The following is an 18,854-nucleotide window of genomic DNA, read 5'->3' on the forward strand; positions in this document are numbered from 1 at the left end:
GTATCTTAAAATTTTGGACTAATTGTGAGTGTGTGAGTGTATAGTCGTGCCGTGATACGGATCGTTGTTGATCGTCGTGGGATTGTTGCGTCTAGTTTGTGTCGTTGCATCAGCCTGTGCAATGTTTAGCTATTTTCGGATTGTTCATGTCAACGAATGTGATTTTCGTGGCGAGTGAGCTACAGCCAGAAAATGGCCGAGTCTGAACAAAGAGGCGGTTGCAACACAGCGATGTCGAAGGAGATAATGGTGAAGCAAGAAAAACGTGAGACATTGACGAATGGCGGGAAGGGCTCTGGAGATGACGCGGACAGCCTCGAAGAATTACCGCTCGACATAGGCGAGCACTACCTCGTTCGCAGATCCGACGACTCCTGGCGTGCGTAAGATCGGATTTTTTACATATAGTTCTTCAGCTTTGTATCATAAACGCATAATTGATGATTGTGGATGGGTCGCGCTTTACCTTCAGCTCGTAGACATTTCTCGCTCCTGCATTACCGGCTTTTTGTCGATAACGGTTGCCAAGATATTTAAAATACTGAAACACATTGTTATATTTAATTAGTTTCTTGTATTTACTACCATTGTAATAAAAAGAAAAGTTGTCAATATTATAGAATATAATATATATAGTTTACTATTGGTATTTTTGGATGAGAGAAAGAAGTCAATAGATTTACTTGATGTTATTAATTATTTTGTTATTGCAGATCCTGCTGAAATAATTCAGACACGTTATAATGAAAGTGAAAGTCATTATGAATACTACGTCCACTATGAAGGACATAACAGAAGATTGGATGAATGGGTACCTCGTGATAGAATTATGTCTAGCAGATTTGACATGAGTGAGATTGAACGGCATGACAGGAATTCTGGAACTGATCTGTTAGCAGATTCTTCTGATCGCAAGATCACCAGGAATCAAAAGAGGCGTCATGATGAGATTAACCATGTACAAAAGGTATATATCTATATTGAAAAGCTGTATTGCCATACAAGGAGAAGAAAGTTTTTTTTATTGGTTTTATTATTAATTTATTACTTTAGACTTATGCAGAAATGGATCCCACTACAGCTGCATTGGAAAAGGAACATGAAGCTATAACAAAAGTGAAGTACATAGATAGGATACAGATTGGTAAATATATACTTTTTTACTTATATATAGTTCAATTAACACAAAAAGGATCTCATTATTTTCAAAAGTTTGTTTCTAGGCAAGTATGAGATTGATACTTGGTATTTTAGTCCATATCCTGAAGAATATGGTAAACAAGCAAAACTTTGGATTTGCGAATACTGCTTGAAGTATATGCGTCTTGAGAAAACATACAGATATCACATGGTAAGATTAGAAAATTTAAAAAACAGATGTGCATCTTTTTGAAGCATATATTATAATCATAGTGTGATATTTTTGTTCCAGAGTGAATGTACGCACAGACAGCCGGTTGGAAAGGAAATCTATCGGAAGGGCACATTAAGTATTTATGAAGTAGATGGCAGGGAACACAAAATTTATTGTCAGAATCTATGTTTGCTAGCTAAGTTATTCTTGGATCATAAAACACTTTATTTTGACGTGGAGCCGTTTCTTTTTTACATTTTGTGCGAGGTGGATAAGCATGGTGCGCATTTAGTTGGTTATTTTTCAAAGGTATGTTTAAAAATATTTAAGTATTTTATAATTAATATCAAAATTGAGATAAGAAATGTTTGCTGATTTGCAATAAAATTTTTGTATTTACATATCTCAACTAGAAAAATACACAACAATTTAAAGTTTTTGCATATCTTTTAAGATTTGTTTCAAATTTGATTGTCTTTATTTGTCAATTTTTTTCTATTTGCAGGAGAAAGAATCGCCCGACGGTAACAATGTTGCGTGCATCTTAACTCTGCCGCCTTTCCAAAGACAGGGCTATGGCAAATTGCTCATAGCCTTTAGCTATGAATTAAGCAGGATTGAACAAACTGTTGGAAGTCCAGAAAAACCTTTAAGCGACTTAGGAAAATTGTCCTACCGCAGTTACTGGAGTTGGATTCTGCTGGAAATCCTTCGAGATTTTAGAGGAACGCTTAGTATTAAAGATCTCAGGTAACATATTGATCATATAATACCGGTAACATAAATATTTCATCAATGATACATTAAAATACAAATTTACTTACAGTCAAATGACCAGCATCTCACAAACCGATATCATATCAACGTTACAAAGTATGAACATGGTTAAATATTGGAAAGGACAGCACGTCATTTGCGTTACACCTAAGTTAGTGGAAGAACACATAAAAAGCAGTCAGTACAAGAGGCCACGTCTTACGGTCGATAGCAGCGCGTTGAGATGGGGGGCACCGCCCCGAAAAAATGTGAAACCTGGCAAGAAGTAACATTTAAATACAATGGTCTTTTTTTTTACACTGATAAATTATTTGACGATATCGTTTTAATGCTCGATGAATAATCTGTTACGTTAATTTACAATATGACATTTATAAGTTAGTAACTTCATAATGCATTCACGTACACGATTAATATCGAATTGCTCGTTTCACAATCTTACAAAATAGTCAGCAGCTCGTGATACTTGATATGTTAATGATCTTACTAATAAGAAAACAAAGTGTTGCTATTATATTTTGACAAATTGTCAGGATTTATTGTCTCGAACAAGATGTTATGATTTGCAATCAGCGAAATATATTTCTCCGCTAAACGGAGTATAAACATGTATTTTACTCGTGATAACAGGCCTTCAGAAGTCTTAAATGCATTTCAGCAAACAATACCGCGCAGTATTAGATCGTTTTAACTTTCGTAAATTCGTAAATAAATGATGTATTTATAGGTAGAAAAACGTCTTTGAGTAATACTCTTTATGATGCGTGTACATAGTGGGAAAAAAATGATACAATTATATTTTAGAGCTAGTAGCTTTGTGCAGTTTGATGGCTGTATCTATAGACTCCATAGCAGTTCCAGGTGCCATGCTAACTCCATAACCACCGTGTCCGTAATTATGCACAATCTGAAAAAAGAAGAATAACATAAGCATTCTGTAAATTGAATTCCTGCTATCTAAATACTAACTATAGCCGGCTTAGAGTGAGCATTGGTAATGCGAATTCCTTCCCCAATTCTGGCACCGCCTTCCCTGTGTGGCCGGAAACCAACTTTCTGTTGTAGAATTTCCGCATTTCTTAACGATGGTACCAGCGTCTCGCATCTTTCACGTATCCCTGCGGATTCATGCGGACATATTTTCATATTTTCAGAATCATAGTTTCTCGATCCACCTAGAGTAACCATGCCGTCGACACCTGGTATGACATAAGTGTCGAGCTCGCCGTAAAAGAACAGTTTGATCCATGGCGCTTTTACCTGCATAGATAATATGGTTTCTTTATACATCGTGTATTATGATAATTATGTACGATTTGTGAAAGAAAGTGTCGATGGAAAAATCATATTGATAAGAGAAGTTGATATTTAATCAAAGAATGATATACTTTGAGCACTTGACCCCGTAGAGAAACTAGACGTTTGTCATCGCATAATTTGCGCGCTCCAAATCCTGTGCAGTTCATTATGATGTCGTATTCGCCAGTCAGTTCCTCGAGAGAATTCAATTCCCTTTGTTTGAATGTAACCCCGGCTTTTTGCAATCTGCCGAACAATTTGCGACGTGATTGTCTTTATGATCGTGTGATTGTCTTATAATCACTTGTACCTTTGCCTAGACCACGGGAGAAACAAATTGCATTGTGTGAGAAGAGTCGAGTAAAATGATCCATATTTCCAATCTCCATTAACCAATTGAAGTTCTTCTTCCGTTGCTCTTCTGTATATCGGTACTATGCTCTCCAGCCAATGATTCTGATCGAACCAGTTATTGATTTTATTAAGTAGCATAAATTGAGATATATTTTTGTGTTAAATTCACTGATTACAGGACTAACATTACAGAACAATTCGTATTTACAATTCTGATTTATCTAGAAATCTTGCATTAAGAATTATTTTTTAACAATCTTACCTTAACAGTATCTGGAGATGAATTAGCGAACATGTATCCAGAAATATCGGTTATTCCGGCATGACGAGCATCATATGTTTTTCGAATTGTATCGTAAAATAGGTAAGAATGTGTTATCCATTTTCTTAAAAAATTATTGATTGTAAGTATATATTTATATTATTATAATGTATTTGCATATCGTTTTCTTTTCTTATCACAATTTCAAAATAGTGCGTTTTTGGAGGGAAAGATTATTTTAAAATTCGTTTACATAATACATACAGCTTATTACTGGTTTTTAACAGGGTATAACAGCTTGATAAAATAGCAAAGAGCTTGTTATTATTTACCTCGTTACAGTTTCAGTAGGACCATAGAATGAAGGACTGACTCTAAAAATTCCCGCAGCTACATGACTGACGGTATCGTCAAAATCCGAAGCTAAGATTGTGATATCAGCATTACGAAACGAATCTCTATGCATTAATTCGGCTGTTGTTAATCCAACGATGCCACCACCAACAATAGCTATTTTCATATTTAATAGAATAAAAATAATTACAAAAATAAAAATATTGAAGTTATGACACTGACAGCTATGCTTAATGCTTGAGAGTTACTGACTGGTTCGAGCATATAAATACAGTGTGCTTCTTAGTAGTAGTGGAAGTGCTTATAAAATCGTTTATTTGTAGTAGTAGCATGTTTTGCTGGAGGCATCAAGTGGCATATTGTTGTTATCATTATCAAGTGTTCTTTTATCAAGTATGATACGTATTTTTGATAAAACGTAAGGCACATATTGCCACACATTACGCATTAAATGTTTCTTTAAAAGGGGCAAAATTTTGATTTAATTCATTCAATTCAGTATGAAGTTATAAAACCGTACTTTGTATTCATTGGTCAGTTATTTTATTGAGTGATTCATGTGATAATTAAGCTATGTTGTAACTCTATCTGCTACGAGCTAATATAATCCAGTTTTATCTTCAAACCTACTCTCTCTATAGATTCTACAAAATACTTGAAAACTTTTTGAATAGCAGTATTTTCTCTCAAGCAGTTCCTCAATTTTCAAGGATAAATATATTTGCCAATCTTAAAAATCTCTAGTTGCATAATACACAAACCAAATTAATAGCAATATATAATTAGTTTTTATAAAATTGAATTACATATTTTTATATATTTTATTATATATTAGCTATAATTACGTGTGTAAAATATTTCACAATAGTAAGAAAGATTACATGGGATTCTAAATGATATCACATGCATTCGAGTCACATATATTTGTGACAAATCATTATATAATACAACGTACGTGCATTTTTTTCGAATATACTATTACTTATAATAACAAATATCTTATTAATAATCATTATCGATAGTTACATTATATCCATTGCCATTACGATCCTTTGATATATTCGACATTTTCATCATTTGATGTTTCGACATTTCTTGATATCGAAAATATACGAACTGAATTATTAGTATGAACTTATTAAACGTTACGGACGCAATAAGATTAAAGTTTATAACAATCTCTTGGTCGGAAAGTAGCGACTATATATTTCGAAAATATTTACAATATCAATTATTAATGTATACTCTCCGACTCTGCTTTCCTTCTTGTAATATTATTATTATTCAAATTTTAACTTGAAGATTAATGTACACAGCTATCATTTTTATAAAACCAATACTATCATTGGATCTACATACATCATTTTGTAAAAAGGAAAAATTGTTCGCTCCAAACAATGCGTAAAATCTACGTAGCTATTTAATTTAAGCTTTACTGCAAGGTTGGATAGTATAGTTTAGAGGAGGAGGCGGGATCAGAAGAGGCAATGGAGTAGGCGGCGGTGGAGCTTGCACAGGTGTTAAAGTGGAAGTCGCGGTCTGCGGCGCACTTTCGACTGTTCGAATAGTTGTGTTGTAAGCCGAGAGGTAGCTGGGCCAGAGATGCGGTGGCGGTGGCGAGCCAGGCGGCGGCGGAGGTGGTGAACGATCGTCCAACTCGTCAGAATCGTCCATCATCATGGCCGTTAACGGAGTAACGCGCGGTTTTTTCAGCTTGATTATTTTTACCTATAAAAATATATAAATTTTTAAGTATGTATTTTCTTGAAACTAGAAATAAAATAATAATTGTATTTACCTTGACTTTCTTCTTCGTTTTTGGCGGTCTTACCCTCTTCTCTTGCTTTCTATTCTTTCGAGAGCTGTAAATCTTGTCTCTTCTTAAATCTTTGAGTCCTTCGCGCAAACTTATTCCCGTGGGAGGCGGTGGTGAAGGCATGTCGCCTTCGCCACCACTGGGACTCGTCCCCTCACCGGGTCTTACACCATCAGCGAACTGGACTGACTTTTTGCTTCTCCTTGCCTTCCTCAGCTTCGATAATTTTGATTTATCGGGTTTGACATCAGACCCTGCATCCTTCTCGCATTCATTATTCTTATCTGTGTCTTCCTCTTTATCCGTGTCATCTTTAGTGTTGTCATCGATATCCAATAAGTCGTCCAATAAATCGCCATTAGGAATTTCATCCCTTCTGAAAGAAAAATCCATGTGATTAGTGATGCATTGCAATCTAAAGATCATATGTTGAATTTTAACGGAATAAAATAACAGAATCAGAATTCATATTCTGTGAGATCAGATGTTTTACAAATATCGAGAACAAACCTAAAACCTGGTGCAACTAAAATGCCTTTTAACGGCGGAGGTGGTAACTCTGGCCATTCTTTCTTCATTTCAATTTCTCCTTGACTTGTACTTGCATCAGCATCTGCCGTTGTTGCATCGTCAATTTCAATTTGCTGACTGATTATTTGCGGCGGTTTCTCATCTTCGTCGTCATCGTCCTCATCCTCGTCCTCCGCTTCTTCCTCCTCCTCCTCGTCATCTTCCACCTCAGCTTCGGCTTCGGCCTCGGCCTCCTCTTCGTCATCATCTTCGTCTTCGTCTACAACAGCGTCCTCGTCTTCCTCTTTTACGGACGCCGCTGCCTCCTCTTCCTCTTTTACAAGATTAGCCGATGGAGATCCAATCTCGCTCTGTTCTTCTCCCTCTCGAAGCGCTTTCAGAACTGCCGGATCAACGACGGAGCCCTTGTGATGATCCAGCGAGGCCTCACCTGTTTGTCGTGCAAGCATGCTGTTCTTCTCCAGCAGTCGCAAAGCTCGTCGATTGGTCCGTTCTATCTTTTTGCGTTCCTTTTCTTTTCGGCGTAACTCGCGCAATCTTTTACGTTCCTCTCGCTCCTTGCGGCGTGTTTCGAGTATAGCTTCGTAATTGTATACAGGTTGAATTACTTCTGCAAAGAGAGGAAATTTGTTTGTTGAATTTTGCGCGCAATTTTCAGACAGAGAGCAGCTTAGATTTATGTACGTACTTGGCGGTTGAACTTCATTTCTCGCGAATGCTGTTGCTGTCGCGGAAGGGATCGGAACTGGCACGGGAACAGGTACTGGTAATGAGAGTGGCAGTGGAGTGGCAGGTGACATCGTCGCGACAGGGGCAATGGTATTCGTCGCCGCGGGAACGGCAGGTGGTACGGGCAATGGAACCGGGACAGGAACAGGCACGGATATAGGTACCGAAGACGTCGAAGGCGAAGGTGCAGAAACTGTCGAGGAAGAGTACAAAACCCCGCTTGATTGATCCGCAGACGATGACGATTGGCTCCAGTCTAACGATGTAGGTACTACTTGGAGAACATTACCTACGCGAACCACTTGATTAGATCCAGGCCGCACAGGTGGAGTCGTGGCTGCAGGCACTTCTCGACGCGTTGATTGTACTCCGTTAAAATCAGCAGGAACCACTTGCAGGACATTTCCAACCTTAACAATACAATAGTGTTCATAAATTTGTTCTTTTCGCTAAATAATAAGGAACGTATAACAGTAAGTCGACGTACTTGTAGAACGGTAGGCTGCTGTCTGTACATCATTTGCTGTTGCTGCTGCGGAGGAGGAGACGGATACGCGATAACGTTGGGGTTGAAGTTAGAAGAATATTCTGAGTCCTTGCTGTGTTGTTTCTTAATACCTAATTCTAATTCTAGCCTGTAAACAATATATTCAATGATGTATACGGAGTCTGTTTTGGATAATATTAAAATTACAAATTACAAAAATAAATGCTGCAAGAAATAACACAAAAGCGGTGTCTCTTTCCAAAGAATGTGCAGGGGAACGGGTTAGGAAGGACTTGGCAAAAGCTCTTACCTATCATCGAGCGATAAACGTTTCGGAGAGCTCGTTGATTCATCTATACAAGGAGGATAAGTCAAATTATTCTCTGTGTAATAATATTCATTTCCACCCTCAATCTCATTTGAATATTGGAAGCTCGCAACAGCTGTATCCATGTTATTAATCCCCATCTCCGAGTCTAAGATACTCGATCCTGATGTAACCCCAGTTTGAACAATAGTTTCTATACGTCTACCCCTTTCACCACAGACACTAAGCTTTCTATTTTCGTCTTCGTCCTTCCTTTCCCTTCCTATTTCGTTCAGTCTACTCCTTCCGGGTGAGGGAGATCTATATTCAGAATTAACTATTTACCCCAAACAACAGACATCGAAACACACATAAATCGACTCGGATTTTACCTGGAAGATCGCAGTTCAGATAATCTCAATCCGTGCTCCGGACTTCTCAATCTTGATCTAGAGGTTGATCTCGCTCTCGATCTGGGATCCGATGGAGATCTACTTCTCGATCGCGATCGCGATCTCATCATTCTTGGCCTTGATCTTGAGGCCGATCTGGAACGTGAGCCTGATCTTGATCTGGAACGCGTTCGCGATCGGGATTGCGACCATGATCTTGAGCGAGATCTGGATTTCCGCCGGAATCGTTCCAGAGCTTGTCGCGTAGGTGAATGCCTCGATCGCGGTGGTGTCCGATTTCGTGATCTATGCGTAAGATGACCGTGACGATCTAGATCCGAGGAATCTCTATCTTTCTCCCATTGTCGTTCTCTTCTTACAACAGACCTGTTTTGACTAATAGATAGATATCTTGTCATGTTACATGCTTTAATTCACTTTAGTACATGTAGATGCAACAAATTGTGAATACCTTCTTCCGTATCTTGACATTAATTGAGGTGAACATTGTATCATATCTCTCTCTAGACTTCCCTCTCCGTAATACGGTCGATTGTCATACTCCAGCGGCAAATCTTGTCCAACAACATAAGAATCCATAGATTCGTTGTTATCTCGTAAAATATTGCTGTTCTCATACTGCCAAAATGCATTATCCGCTTCTTCTGGGTGGAATCTAGACACATATTCATTAAAAATATATGGTTCTAACCTATCGTGACATAAGTGATAAGGAATCAAAAAGTAATGCATTTTGTATGTTTATAACACAAACAAAATTTGTGAATATTGGATACAACAAAAATGTGTGAAAATATTCAAATAAATATTTTAATACCTATTATCTCTATATTTCTCAGACTCTGTCGTTCTTTCTCTCAACATCTCCATCGGATCATACGGCCTAACATCTTTCTCACGATCTCTATCCATGCTGTCATGTCTCCTTCTATTCCAATCGTCACGATTACCTTTAGATGATGCTGGACCGTGCTTTTTAAAGTTATCTGTAAATGAATAATAATAATAATATTTAATAATTAATTAGATTAAAATGAAACAGAAATAATTGCTGTAGCTGTTTTTTTTACCATCATTGTAACGTGGTGGAGATCGCGTAAATCTCTCTCTTCTTTCGTCCGCTCTCGATCTACTTGGTCGATCATCGTCGTATCTATCTCTCTTTTTCTCTCTGTCTCGCATACCGATTGTACCTTCGTCTTTTCTCTTCGGACTTCTACTGTGACTTCTGCTCCAGCTTTGACCGGGGCTTCCGCTACCTTGCCGTTCCCAGGAAGTGTATGGACTTCTGCTTCTCCTTCTCCTTCCGCGCCCTGATGGACTTAACCTTCTTCGGCTGTCTGTAAAGTCCGACTTGGAACTTCTGCTGTCTCTTCTGTCCGACTTTTCATCGTTAAACTTCCTTTCCTTCTTGTCTTTATTATAATCATGCGAGTATCGTTTTTCGCTCTCCTTTTTACTGGGACTTCTCTTTCTTTGCTCTCTAACCGGAGATCGTACGTCCGGTGTCATATTGGTATCGTTTAAATTTCGACCAGTCTTGTATTTTTTTGTACCGTCACTTGTGCTCTCCTTGTCATAATTTTCAGAATATTCAGATCGAACGGAGACTGCTTTCTCCGATGCCGGAGATCTTGATTGTCGCGTCGTCATTATCGACGATTTGGGAGCCACGGCAAATTCAGTCAAATCTAACAATTTATCGGTATCGCTCCTCCCTGCGCTATACTTCGATTTAAATTCATTTATGGGCTTTTCAATTGGTAATTCTTTAATATCATTCTTCAATGCGTGCGATTCCAACAGCTTCTTTTGTATTGTCAATAGAGCCGCTGCATGTTGGGCAGGATCTTGTAACGGCGCTTCTAAGATACGTTTCGGTTTTACTTGTTCACTGGCACGTCGCATCAAGAGCTGCTTAGGAATGAGTTTAAGTGTCATCTTTCCTTCATTTTCGTCATCCTTTGTATGCTCTGTCAAAGGTACGTTAGAACTCGTAGGACGCTGTTTGAGAAGCAACTTCTCTGATTCCATCGCTGCAAAAATGTCCAAGTGCACCGACTTAGATCCATGTGGATCCAAGCATGGTTCATTCATTGGTAAGTCGTCGAATAAATCTGCTTTTTTAATGTCGAATTTATGGACAGAGTCTTTATCTTCCAGTTGTACTTTCTCGATAATATCTTCAATCTTTTCGTTTGCCGCATGTTTAGTATCACGTAATTTTGTTGTTAGTTGTAAAGGTATACTTTCCGTCGGCAGCTCTTTTGTTGTAATCGATATTTCTTTCTTCCTCTTCTCGTGAAGCAAAGAATTAGAAGAGCTACTGTCATTAGATGCTTCTATATCCTAAAAGAAAAGAAATAATTATTTAAATAGAGAAAAAGCTACTACATGCAATAATTATATTAATATCTTAAAAAGATATTAGTTCGAAAGATTTCATTGAAATCACCGACATGATCTTCTCGATAAGATTTACTGAGAATTTCCATCAGATTCCAGGCTAGTATATTTTTATTTGGACTTACGTACAAATAAAATATTTACCTGAGATTTTTGAGAGAGCGCTGGAGAGCTTGGACTGTACAATTCTACGGTTTTCTCCTTAAACTTTGTATCCAATCCCAAAATTTCTTTAAATTTATCTCTTGCTTGATGCTCCTTGGTGAGTGTAATCTGCTCTTCATTTGTCTTTACAGAAATTAAATTTTTCCCTGATGCGTCCTCTACTTTTTTCGCCTGTGTAGATCTACTCGCCATCTCTTCCGATGTCCACGATCTGTCCAGTGATTCTCTACTCTGTGATTTTCTATGATAGAAGTCTATCAAATTTGATTTAGCAGAGCTCTCTGAATAATCCGCAGTGCGAGACTCCCCTTTTTCCGTTTTCTCGAGTTTCGGCTCGCACTTATCAATCTTGGACCATTCGGTATATTCCTCCTCCCATATGTCTTTATTTTCCAATTTCTCTTCTGATTGCGAGCCCATGTCCCAACGACTTTTTCTAACTCGTTTAGAACCAGTCGACTCAAGCGCCATCATTAACTTACTCGAGTTTTCCTTGACACTTGCATCTTCCTCGATTCCAACAATATCGTCAACCTTACAGATTTCTATTTCTTCATTACTCTTGCGTAGAAACGGTTCCTCTTCTATATCCCAATCATCCCTTTTATGCTTACTCTTTTGTTCCAAGAGCATCATTTCTTCTTTCTCACCTTCCTCTTGCTCCTCCTCCCATATTCTTATCGCGCACAAGCGTTCTTGCCTCTTTTTGATTTCTCTGGCACTTTCTTTTTCTATCGCAATGTAAGTATCCGTTTTCTTATCATATCTAACTTGCTTCTCTACTTTTTTCGATGCACCCTGATTGTTTTTTCGCTTGCTCGGAGTCAGATCTGGTATTGCTTCCAAGCTATCCACTTCCCATTCATCCGCCAGAATTTGTTTTCGACACACTTCCTTTTCCAGTTGGGTCAAAGACGGCACGTTCAGCGAGTCAAAATCTGTTTCTCCCCACTTTTCCTTCTTTTGTTTTCCCAATTTTTTCGAAAGCTTAGCTTCGTTTTGCATCATTTGTTGAGTAATACGCTCACTTTCCCTTTCCCAGTCTGTGAGAAATTCAGTAGCGCTTTTGATATCCTTCTCTCTTCTTTTCTTTCTTTTTGTTTCGAGTTCCTCATCTGATCTTTCCTTCCCTCCGTGCCCTCCTTCTTCGTCGACTTTAGATTTATCTTCGTCTTGCTCAACATTATCTCGACTGTGCTTCCGTTTCCTACGATATTTATCTTTCTGTGAACCATCCATCTTCCCCAATTCTTCAGAGTTGTCTTGACTCGATCTATCGCCGTCGTTTTGTTGCGCTGCACTCGTAGAATCCACTTCCCATTGCTCCATGAAGCTTTTGTCGGACTTGCTTTCTTTTCTGTCTTCTTTCCGTTTCACGCATTCATTGTCACGTACACCGATGCTTTTCCTCTTTGCATCTTCAACTGCTATCTCTTCCTTAATCTTCTTGGGAGACATAGACTGCAAGCTCGCCTCGTCTAGAGACGAAGCTATTATGGGAGACTTGGATATTATCTTGCTTATATCTCCGTTATTAATAGATTTCACATCAAACTGTTTAGCTTCTTTTGCCTTCTTTTTGAGTCTTTTCTTCTTTTTTGTATGTTCATCCGAATCACTGCTGCTGGAATCAGTGCTCATCTTTCTCCTCCGCTTTTTCTTCATTCGCGCCTTTGTGCGTTTCGCCTTTTTTCTTTTCTTCCCTACCTTTTTTTTCTTCCGCTTTCTTTTTCTTCTTTCATCGGAACTGGAATCGCTAGTGCTACTGCTACTGCTACTGTCCGAGCTGTCGGAGTCTGAAGAAGACGAGTCGCTCAATGCCTTCCGTTTGCGCTTCTTCCTTTTCTTTTCTTTTTCCGAGTCGGAAGAGCTGGCACTACTGGACGAATCACTGCTGGATACTACTTTCTTACGCTTCTTCTTTTTCTTTACTTCCCTAGATTCGATGTTCTCGTCACTCAATCGTTCAACCTTGATTCTGACATTTTCCCAATCACTCGGTACCGATTTGGAGTCTTCAGATTCGCCGTTGTTGCTATATTCAACTTGCATATTATTCGCATCGATCTGTATTTGAGAGTCCGTGGATAAAATGGATTCCTCACATTCTGTACTCTTGATCGATCCTTCTCGGGTTTGCAATTTATCCTTCTTTTCTAACTTTTTCAACTGTATTTCAATGTTTGTGTTATCTTCTGATAAATTAGATTCTATATTGAATTCATGATAGCTACGTGGGGAAGCAGATTTAATAAGATTTTTCTTTGGAGAACATTCTTTAGCTACATCTGTTACAACCGGCAGAGGCATATCGTCAGTGCATACCATTTTCATGAATTGTTCATATTCTGAAGCTAGTTTTTCATTTCCAGCAGGTTGCAGCAAAGGAGACTTCGAAGCTTCATCATTTGTTGTCGTATTATCAATTGTTTTTACGCTGGATTCATTATCTTCCTTAATGTCTTCCGTCTTATTATCCAGTTTATCTTCCTCAGTTATACTAGAAGATGTAGAGCATCTCTCTTCTGTTAAAACAAAAAATAAATTATTACTCTTAGGATTCGAACATTCATATGCATTATTTTTAAACCAATTAAAAATGAATAAAAGTTTTTAAATTGTTTAAAATAGTTACGTCTTAAAGAGCCAGAACGCAGGATGGACGTGCACTTAAAACAATCAGATTAAAATCTCATGATATATTTCATTCAAACGTTTCAGCTATTGGTCTTATCTTTAGTGATATTACAATTAAACAATCGCATGCAATTTCTTCTAAAATTTCGTAAATTGTCAGTGCAAACATTTTTGTCTTTGGTCTAAGAATCTCCTCAAATTATTCAAATTATAAAACCACATTCATAATTCGAAAGTTCCGAAATATTTATAATAAAAATAAATAAAAAAATAAAAAATGATAAGCGTACCTAAATTATTATGTCACAAGCTATGTATGCGTCAACTGAACTCCGTTTTTAACTATTTTTCAATCTTTCAGAGATCTGTATCTTAACAACCATTAAGGACTAAAGTTAAAGCACTAATTAAACTAAAATAACAATAAATTGAAAGAAAAATAGACCTAGCAAAAGAAGAACGTCAAGAAGAAATTAAAGAGAGAGTAACATATTGAGGACTGGCAGATACGTGTCAGAAAGCTGTTCCACATCACTTTGTTTATTTAGCTCTGTGTTTGTATATGTTACAACCGAAACATTTGAATAAAATATTGAGATTTTAATCTGATTGTATTAATTTAAGCGCACGTTCATCCTGCGTTCTGGCTCTTTAAATCCTTTTTATTGTAACTGTATTATTTTTATTTATTATTATTATCAAAAGTCACTTACGTTGATTCAGGGAAACATGTAGTTTATTTATTGGTTTTTTAATGTCTTCTTTCATCAAGATGGAAGATGTTTCCTCATCTTCACTGTCCCACCTTGATCTAGGAAGTTGTACAGGCACCTGCCATTTAGTATCTTTATGATTAGTCGAAATTATTTGCTGATACCAATTACGCTTCTGCAGCACTGTGTCTTCTGCATCTTCTCTATCAATCCTGTAATTATGAAGATCTAAATAGATAAAGAAAAAATTGTGAACATTGTGATACAGGAAAGAACATTATAGACATTGTGATATACCGTGGTGAAGGCGCTTCGCAAATGTCTCGTATCTTCTCACGACGTTCAGGCGTGACAACTTGTAAAAGTTGTGAGACGTGCAATAAAAGAGACGTACTCGGATTTTCACAATACAATAATTGTGGTCCCTTTGCTCGTTTTGTCATCTTAATCGATTCAGGTGGATACTTTTTAGGCCCCAAAAGACCCTCAGCTATCAATGCTTGACGTTTAAAGCGATAATTGTTTAACATTAACATCTGTTCGAAGCAACGCGTATAATCTTGTGCTGTTCTGCAATACATTAACACACATCCATACATACATATATATATATATACTCATGTATAAATCTCTGAAATTTTATTCTTAAAATTGGTAAAAATATACTATACCTATTTTTTAATGTTCGTTCTGAATTATCGCGTCTTTTAAGACGAATAACTTCGTCGAAGGTTAAACCAGATTTTCGTAATTCCGGCCAAGAGTTATATTTCAATAATTCCTTTTCCTTTAACCTATCTTTATCTTTATCTTTTTTATCCTTATCTGGTTCCATTTCTAACATATCATTACGCCTGTCTTTTACATTTTCTTTCTTTCTCTTGGATTCTTCTTTTCTTTCTCTCGTCTCTTCCCGTTTCTCCTTCTCATTTTCTTTTTTATCCTTTCCTTCTTCTTTCTTGTCGCGATTTACATCCGTCTTACTATTATCTCGTCTATTTATATCATCTTTCTTTTTATTATATTTTTTATGTTTTTCTCTATCCTGAGATGATTTCTGTGGAAACTGTTCTGTACTTGCATTTCGATCTTTTACTTCCTGATTTATGCTGTCTCTGCCAGTCTTGTCAGCATGTCGTTGCCTTGAAAATTATCATTAAATTCTTAACGCATAAAAGAAGAGTATTTAGAAAATATATATTACATATGCATACAAATTAGGAAAAATATGTATCATTAAAAATACTACTATTTTTGTACCTTTCTGAATATTTTCGATGCATTGATGCTCTAATTTTACGAGAATCATTTGTTCCTTCATGTTTATTTCTCTCTTTCCTACGTCTTGTATTTTCCAATAAACCGGATGTATTCTTGCCAATGTAATTTTCGTCTTCTGTATTTGCTATAACAAATTTTTATCATTAAAAGTTTGATATTACAATTATGATTATATAGAGATAATACCTGCTGCCATAGCTTCTGCCAGTAACATTTTACTTTTAGATTCCTCTCTTCGAATTTCTTCAATAGCCAGAATTTTTTCTTCTACAAAATTAGAAATAATTTCTTTAATTATGATTAGAAATAAGTACAGAAAACAGGGTAACATTTTTTTTTCTGCATTTTTATTGCATTTTTGCAATTGCTTTTCACATTCAAACTGTTAAAAAAATTACAGTATAAGATTCTTTCTGATAAAAATGTAATGGCTATGATAATTTATGGTTTTAAATAATTTTACTAAAAAAATTTAATTTTAAATTTATCAAAGATACATTAGCTTGCAACTTTATAGTAAATATAATAATTTTGAAACATTTATATTTGGAATAATTTTATTATATAACAAAATATATATATTTAAAAATATCACCTGTCTTTTTTCTTGATTTAATTGTACTTGTATCATCTTGCGCTATTTTATCTTTTGCTTTTAAAACTCCAGTAGAATGCTGTGATAAGTTTGATTTAACTTGGGATTTGGGTGGTGTTTTAAATTGATTGGCAAATGCCATTAATCGTTTTTTAGCTTGGACTTTTCCAAGTACTGGTTTCACCGTTTTTGGACTTTCCAATCTCGGTGTATCGCCATCACTTATTTGATCTTTGGTACTTTCTGGTGTTCCTGGTATTTGTATGTCTAACAAGGAAATTGAGACATCTGGAGTTGGTTCTTCCGATGCACAAGATTCTTTGACAGGACTCTTTGATTGGAAAGTATCAGTGCCATCTTTTTCTAATTACATTGTACAAAGCAATCATTAGTAGAGAATTAAATTTAAGTATTTATAACATTAAAATATGAATCAAAGATATTTCTTACCTAAAAGAGATATCACGTTTTCTTCCTCTTCTGCCATTAGTGAAGTTAATACTTATCCAAAGTTTATTTCTCTGAAAATGTCATTATTTATACAATTTTATTAAATTTATAATTATGACAGAAATTATTTAAACAATATTATTTCATAAAAAATTCCTCAAATAAATGATATGCATATTTATCACGTAAAGAGAAAAAAAATGTAAATATCAGCAATTTAAATGTTGCTAAAATCAGAGTTATATATACATATAAAGTAGTTTGCAGATATCTAATAATTATGAAGGTCTAAATAATACATAGAATTATGCGCTTACTATCATATCTTAATGTCTGCTACGTGTAGCTAAGGAAATCAACTGTTTACTTGTACTTTGTTTATCAAGGTCTTAAAAATATTCACGTAAATACAAATTACTCAAAGAAATTATAAATTTTAATAGCACAATATATAATATTTGACATAAATTTATTTGTATGTTTAGAATTAAGTGGTAAATATGTATAGATTATAAAAATTTCACAAGTGATGGGAGATATATGCAATTTCTTAGGCTAGTATTTCCGGCTATTACACCTCACCGTAAATCGTCATTTAAATCACTAAAAACCACATTATTCCGCCAGCGATTTTGACATAAATGTTTTGAGATTAAAACATGAATAGAAAGCTACTATAAATATATTCCATACAACAACTCTGTTCCTGTCTTGCCTCATTCGTCAGTGAGGTGAGGTATCAGTCAAACGAAACTAGTGCATGAAACACAGTAGACATGTTGTCCAATCTGCAGACAGCCAACTGCGCAAGAAGATCAACCTTAAAAAAATATAAGAACTAGGTCTTATATAATCAGACCAGAGAAAAACCTGAGAGAGGCCACGCTGCCGTTTTCCGTACGACGCTTTCTCTAGGCCGTACGCTAGTGACGCACGTCCATTTTCGGCCGGCTTAGGAACTAAATAGCCACGTTCATTTTCCGCATCGGTCAAAAAGTCACGTCCATTTTCTAAGATGGTTCATGTCCATGTTATATCCACAAGCGAAGCTATTTACGTCACGCGTTCTTGCCGTGCGTTAGACTGTTTGATTAACAGCAGCGTACAACAAAGAATCAAGCGTTTTTTAATCGATTTAGTACATTTCAATTAAAACTTTAAAATGATAATGCACGCTTATTTATTACGTTTTTTTAGTTTCGCCGACAAAAAATATCGAGGCAACTTGAAATTTAGAACAACTTCCAGTGGGACATTTGTTCCTCGCTATTGAAGGAAGATCTCTGGAAATTTTCAGATCGATTCATTGTAACACACAGAGAATTCTTTTTTTTCAGAGAAATTTTGAAGAAGTGAGTTTTTTCGCGTAGCATTTATTTTTGGATTTTCTTTAACTTTCCTAACTACAAACGCTCTTCTGAGGAATTTAATAATTTCATTCTACCACGGCCTGTTTTATTTTCTATTCGTCTTTCTTCTTCGTATCGTTTAATAACGTATCGCACCGTCGAATAACTTTTGCAAACAATACTTCCAATTTCTCTTAAAGATTTACCATTTTTTCAATAAAAAATAATTAATTTCCTAACTTCTAGATTTGTTTCTTTGCTTTTTCTGCCCATGATAATGATTTATTGAAACGAGAAGTTATAAATGGAAATCGATGCTTACTGAATGCTTTTCTATGTTATACTGACTATCTTAAGCAACAATCAGAAACAAATACCCATTGAAGTTTGTAGACTGCATTTGTTTTCGTCGGTTCGTCGGTAACGTGAGCGAATAATTTTGTGACGTGAAAACGTGTAAAGAATTGTTATGACCTGTTTTTCTGTAATTATAAACCACAATGTTTCAAATTTTTTTTACGATTCTGTTATATTGAACTGCAAATTATGTATTTCCAAATTAAAAAATTTCAAAA

General features: G+C 36.1%; 3 protein-coding genes across 8 annotated transcripts; 1 reads left to right on the forward strand and 2 right to left on the reverse strand.

The window, feature by feature from the left end:
* The first annotated feature begins 21 nt into the window (after positions 1 to 21).
* LOC105668692 (histone acetyltransferase KAT8-like) lies at positions 22 to 2,743 on the forward strand. Its single transcript, XM_012361172.2, has 7 exons — positions 22 to 379; positions 714 to 967; positions 1,054 to 1,144; positions 1,224 to 1,351; positions 1,433 to 1,663; positions 1,860 to 2,104; positions 2,181 to 2,743. Exons 1-7 carry the CDS (start codon positions 193 to 195, stop codon positions 2,398 to 2,400), a joined length of 1,356 nt encoding a protein of 451 aa, XP_012216595.1. The 5' UTR covers positions 22 to 192; the 3' UTR covers positions 2,401 to 2,743.
* Positions 2,637 to 5,053, reverse strand: Daao1 (D-amino acid oxidase 1). Its single transcript, XM_012361179.2, has 6 exons — positions 4,379 to 5,053; positions 4,047 to 4,170; positions 3,741 to 3,886; positions 3,520 to 3,676; positions 3,101 to 3,391; positions 2,637 to 3,038 (listed from the first exon to the last, which is right to left on the reverse strand). The coding sequence occupies exons 1-6, from the start codon at positions 4,564 to 4,566 to the stop codon at positions 2,925 to 2,927; spliced, it is 1,020 nt and encodes a 339-aa protein (XP_012216602.2). The 5' UTR covers positions 4,567 to 5,053; the 3' UTR covers positions 2,637 to 2,924.
* Positions 5,054 to 5,207: 154 nt separating this feature from the next.
* LOC105668689 (trichohyalin-like) lies at positions 5,208 to 17,849 on the reverse strand. 6 transcript variants are annotated; one of them, XM_067352032.1, is made up of 19 exons: positions 17,513 to 17,849; positions 16,931 to 17,001; positions 16,481 to 16,843; positions 16,072 to 16,152; positions 15,865 to 16,009; positions 15,276 to 15,746; positions 14,902 to 15,174; positions 14,605 to 14,816; positions 11,234 to 13,779; positions 9,754 to 11,032; positions 9,501 to 9,669; positions 9,135 to 9,338; positions 8,663 to 9,058; positions 8,274 to 8,591; positions 7,964 to 8,111; positions 7,436 to 7,886; positions 6,727 to 7,357; positions 6,199 to 6,589; positions 5,208 to 6,128 (listed from the first exon to the last, which is right to left on the reverse strand). In XM_067352032.1, exons 2-19 carry the CDS (start codon positions 16,965 to 16,967, stop codon positions 5,826 to 5,828), a joined length of 8,418 nt encoding a protein of 2,805 aa, XP_067208133.1. In that variant the 5' UTR covers positions 16,968 to 17,001; positions 17,513 to 17,849; the 3' UTR covers positions 5,208 to 5,825. The 6 variants fall into 6 exon arrangements, with proteins under 6 accessions (XP_067208133.1, XP_067208132.1, XP_012216588.2 ...); XM_067352031.1 differs by having other exon boundaries at positions 6,199 to 6,592; positions 17,646 to 17,848; XM_012361165.2 differs by having other exon boundaries at positions 6,199 to 6,592; positions 17,624 to 17,848.
* Between the last annotated feature and the right edge of the window lie 1,005 nt (positions 17,850 to 18,854).

This window comes from Linepithema humile, chromosome 3 (genome assembly GCF_040581485.1).
Source record: "Linepithema humile isolate Giens D197 chromosome 3, Lhum_UNIL_v1.0, whole genome shotgun sequence".
Lineage (NCBI taxonomy): Eukaryota > Metazoa > Arthropoda > Insecta > Hymenoptera > Formicidae > Linepithema > Linepithema humile.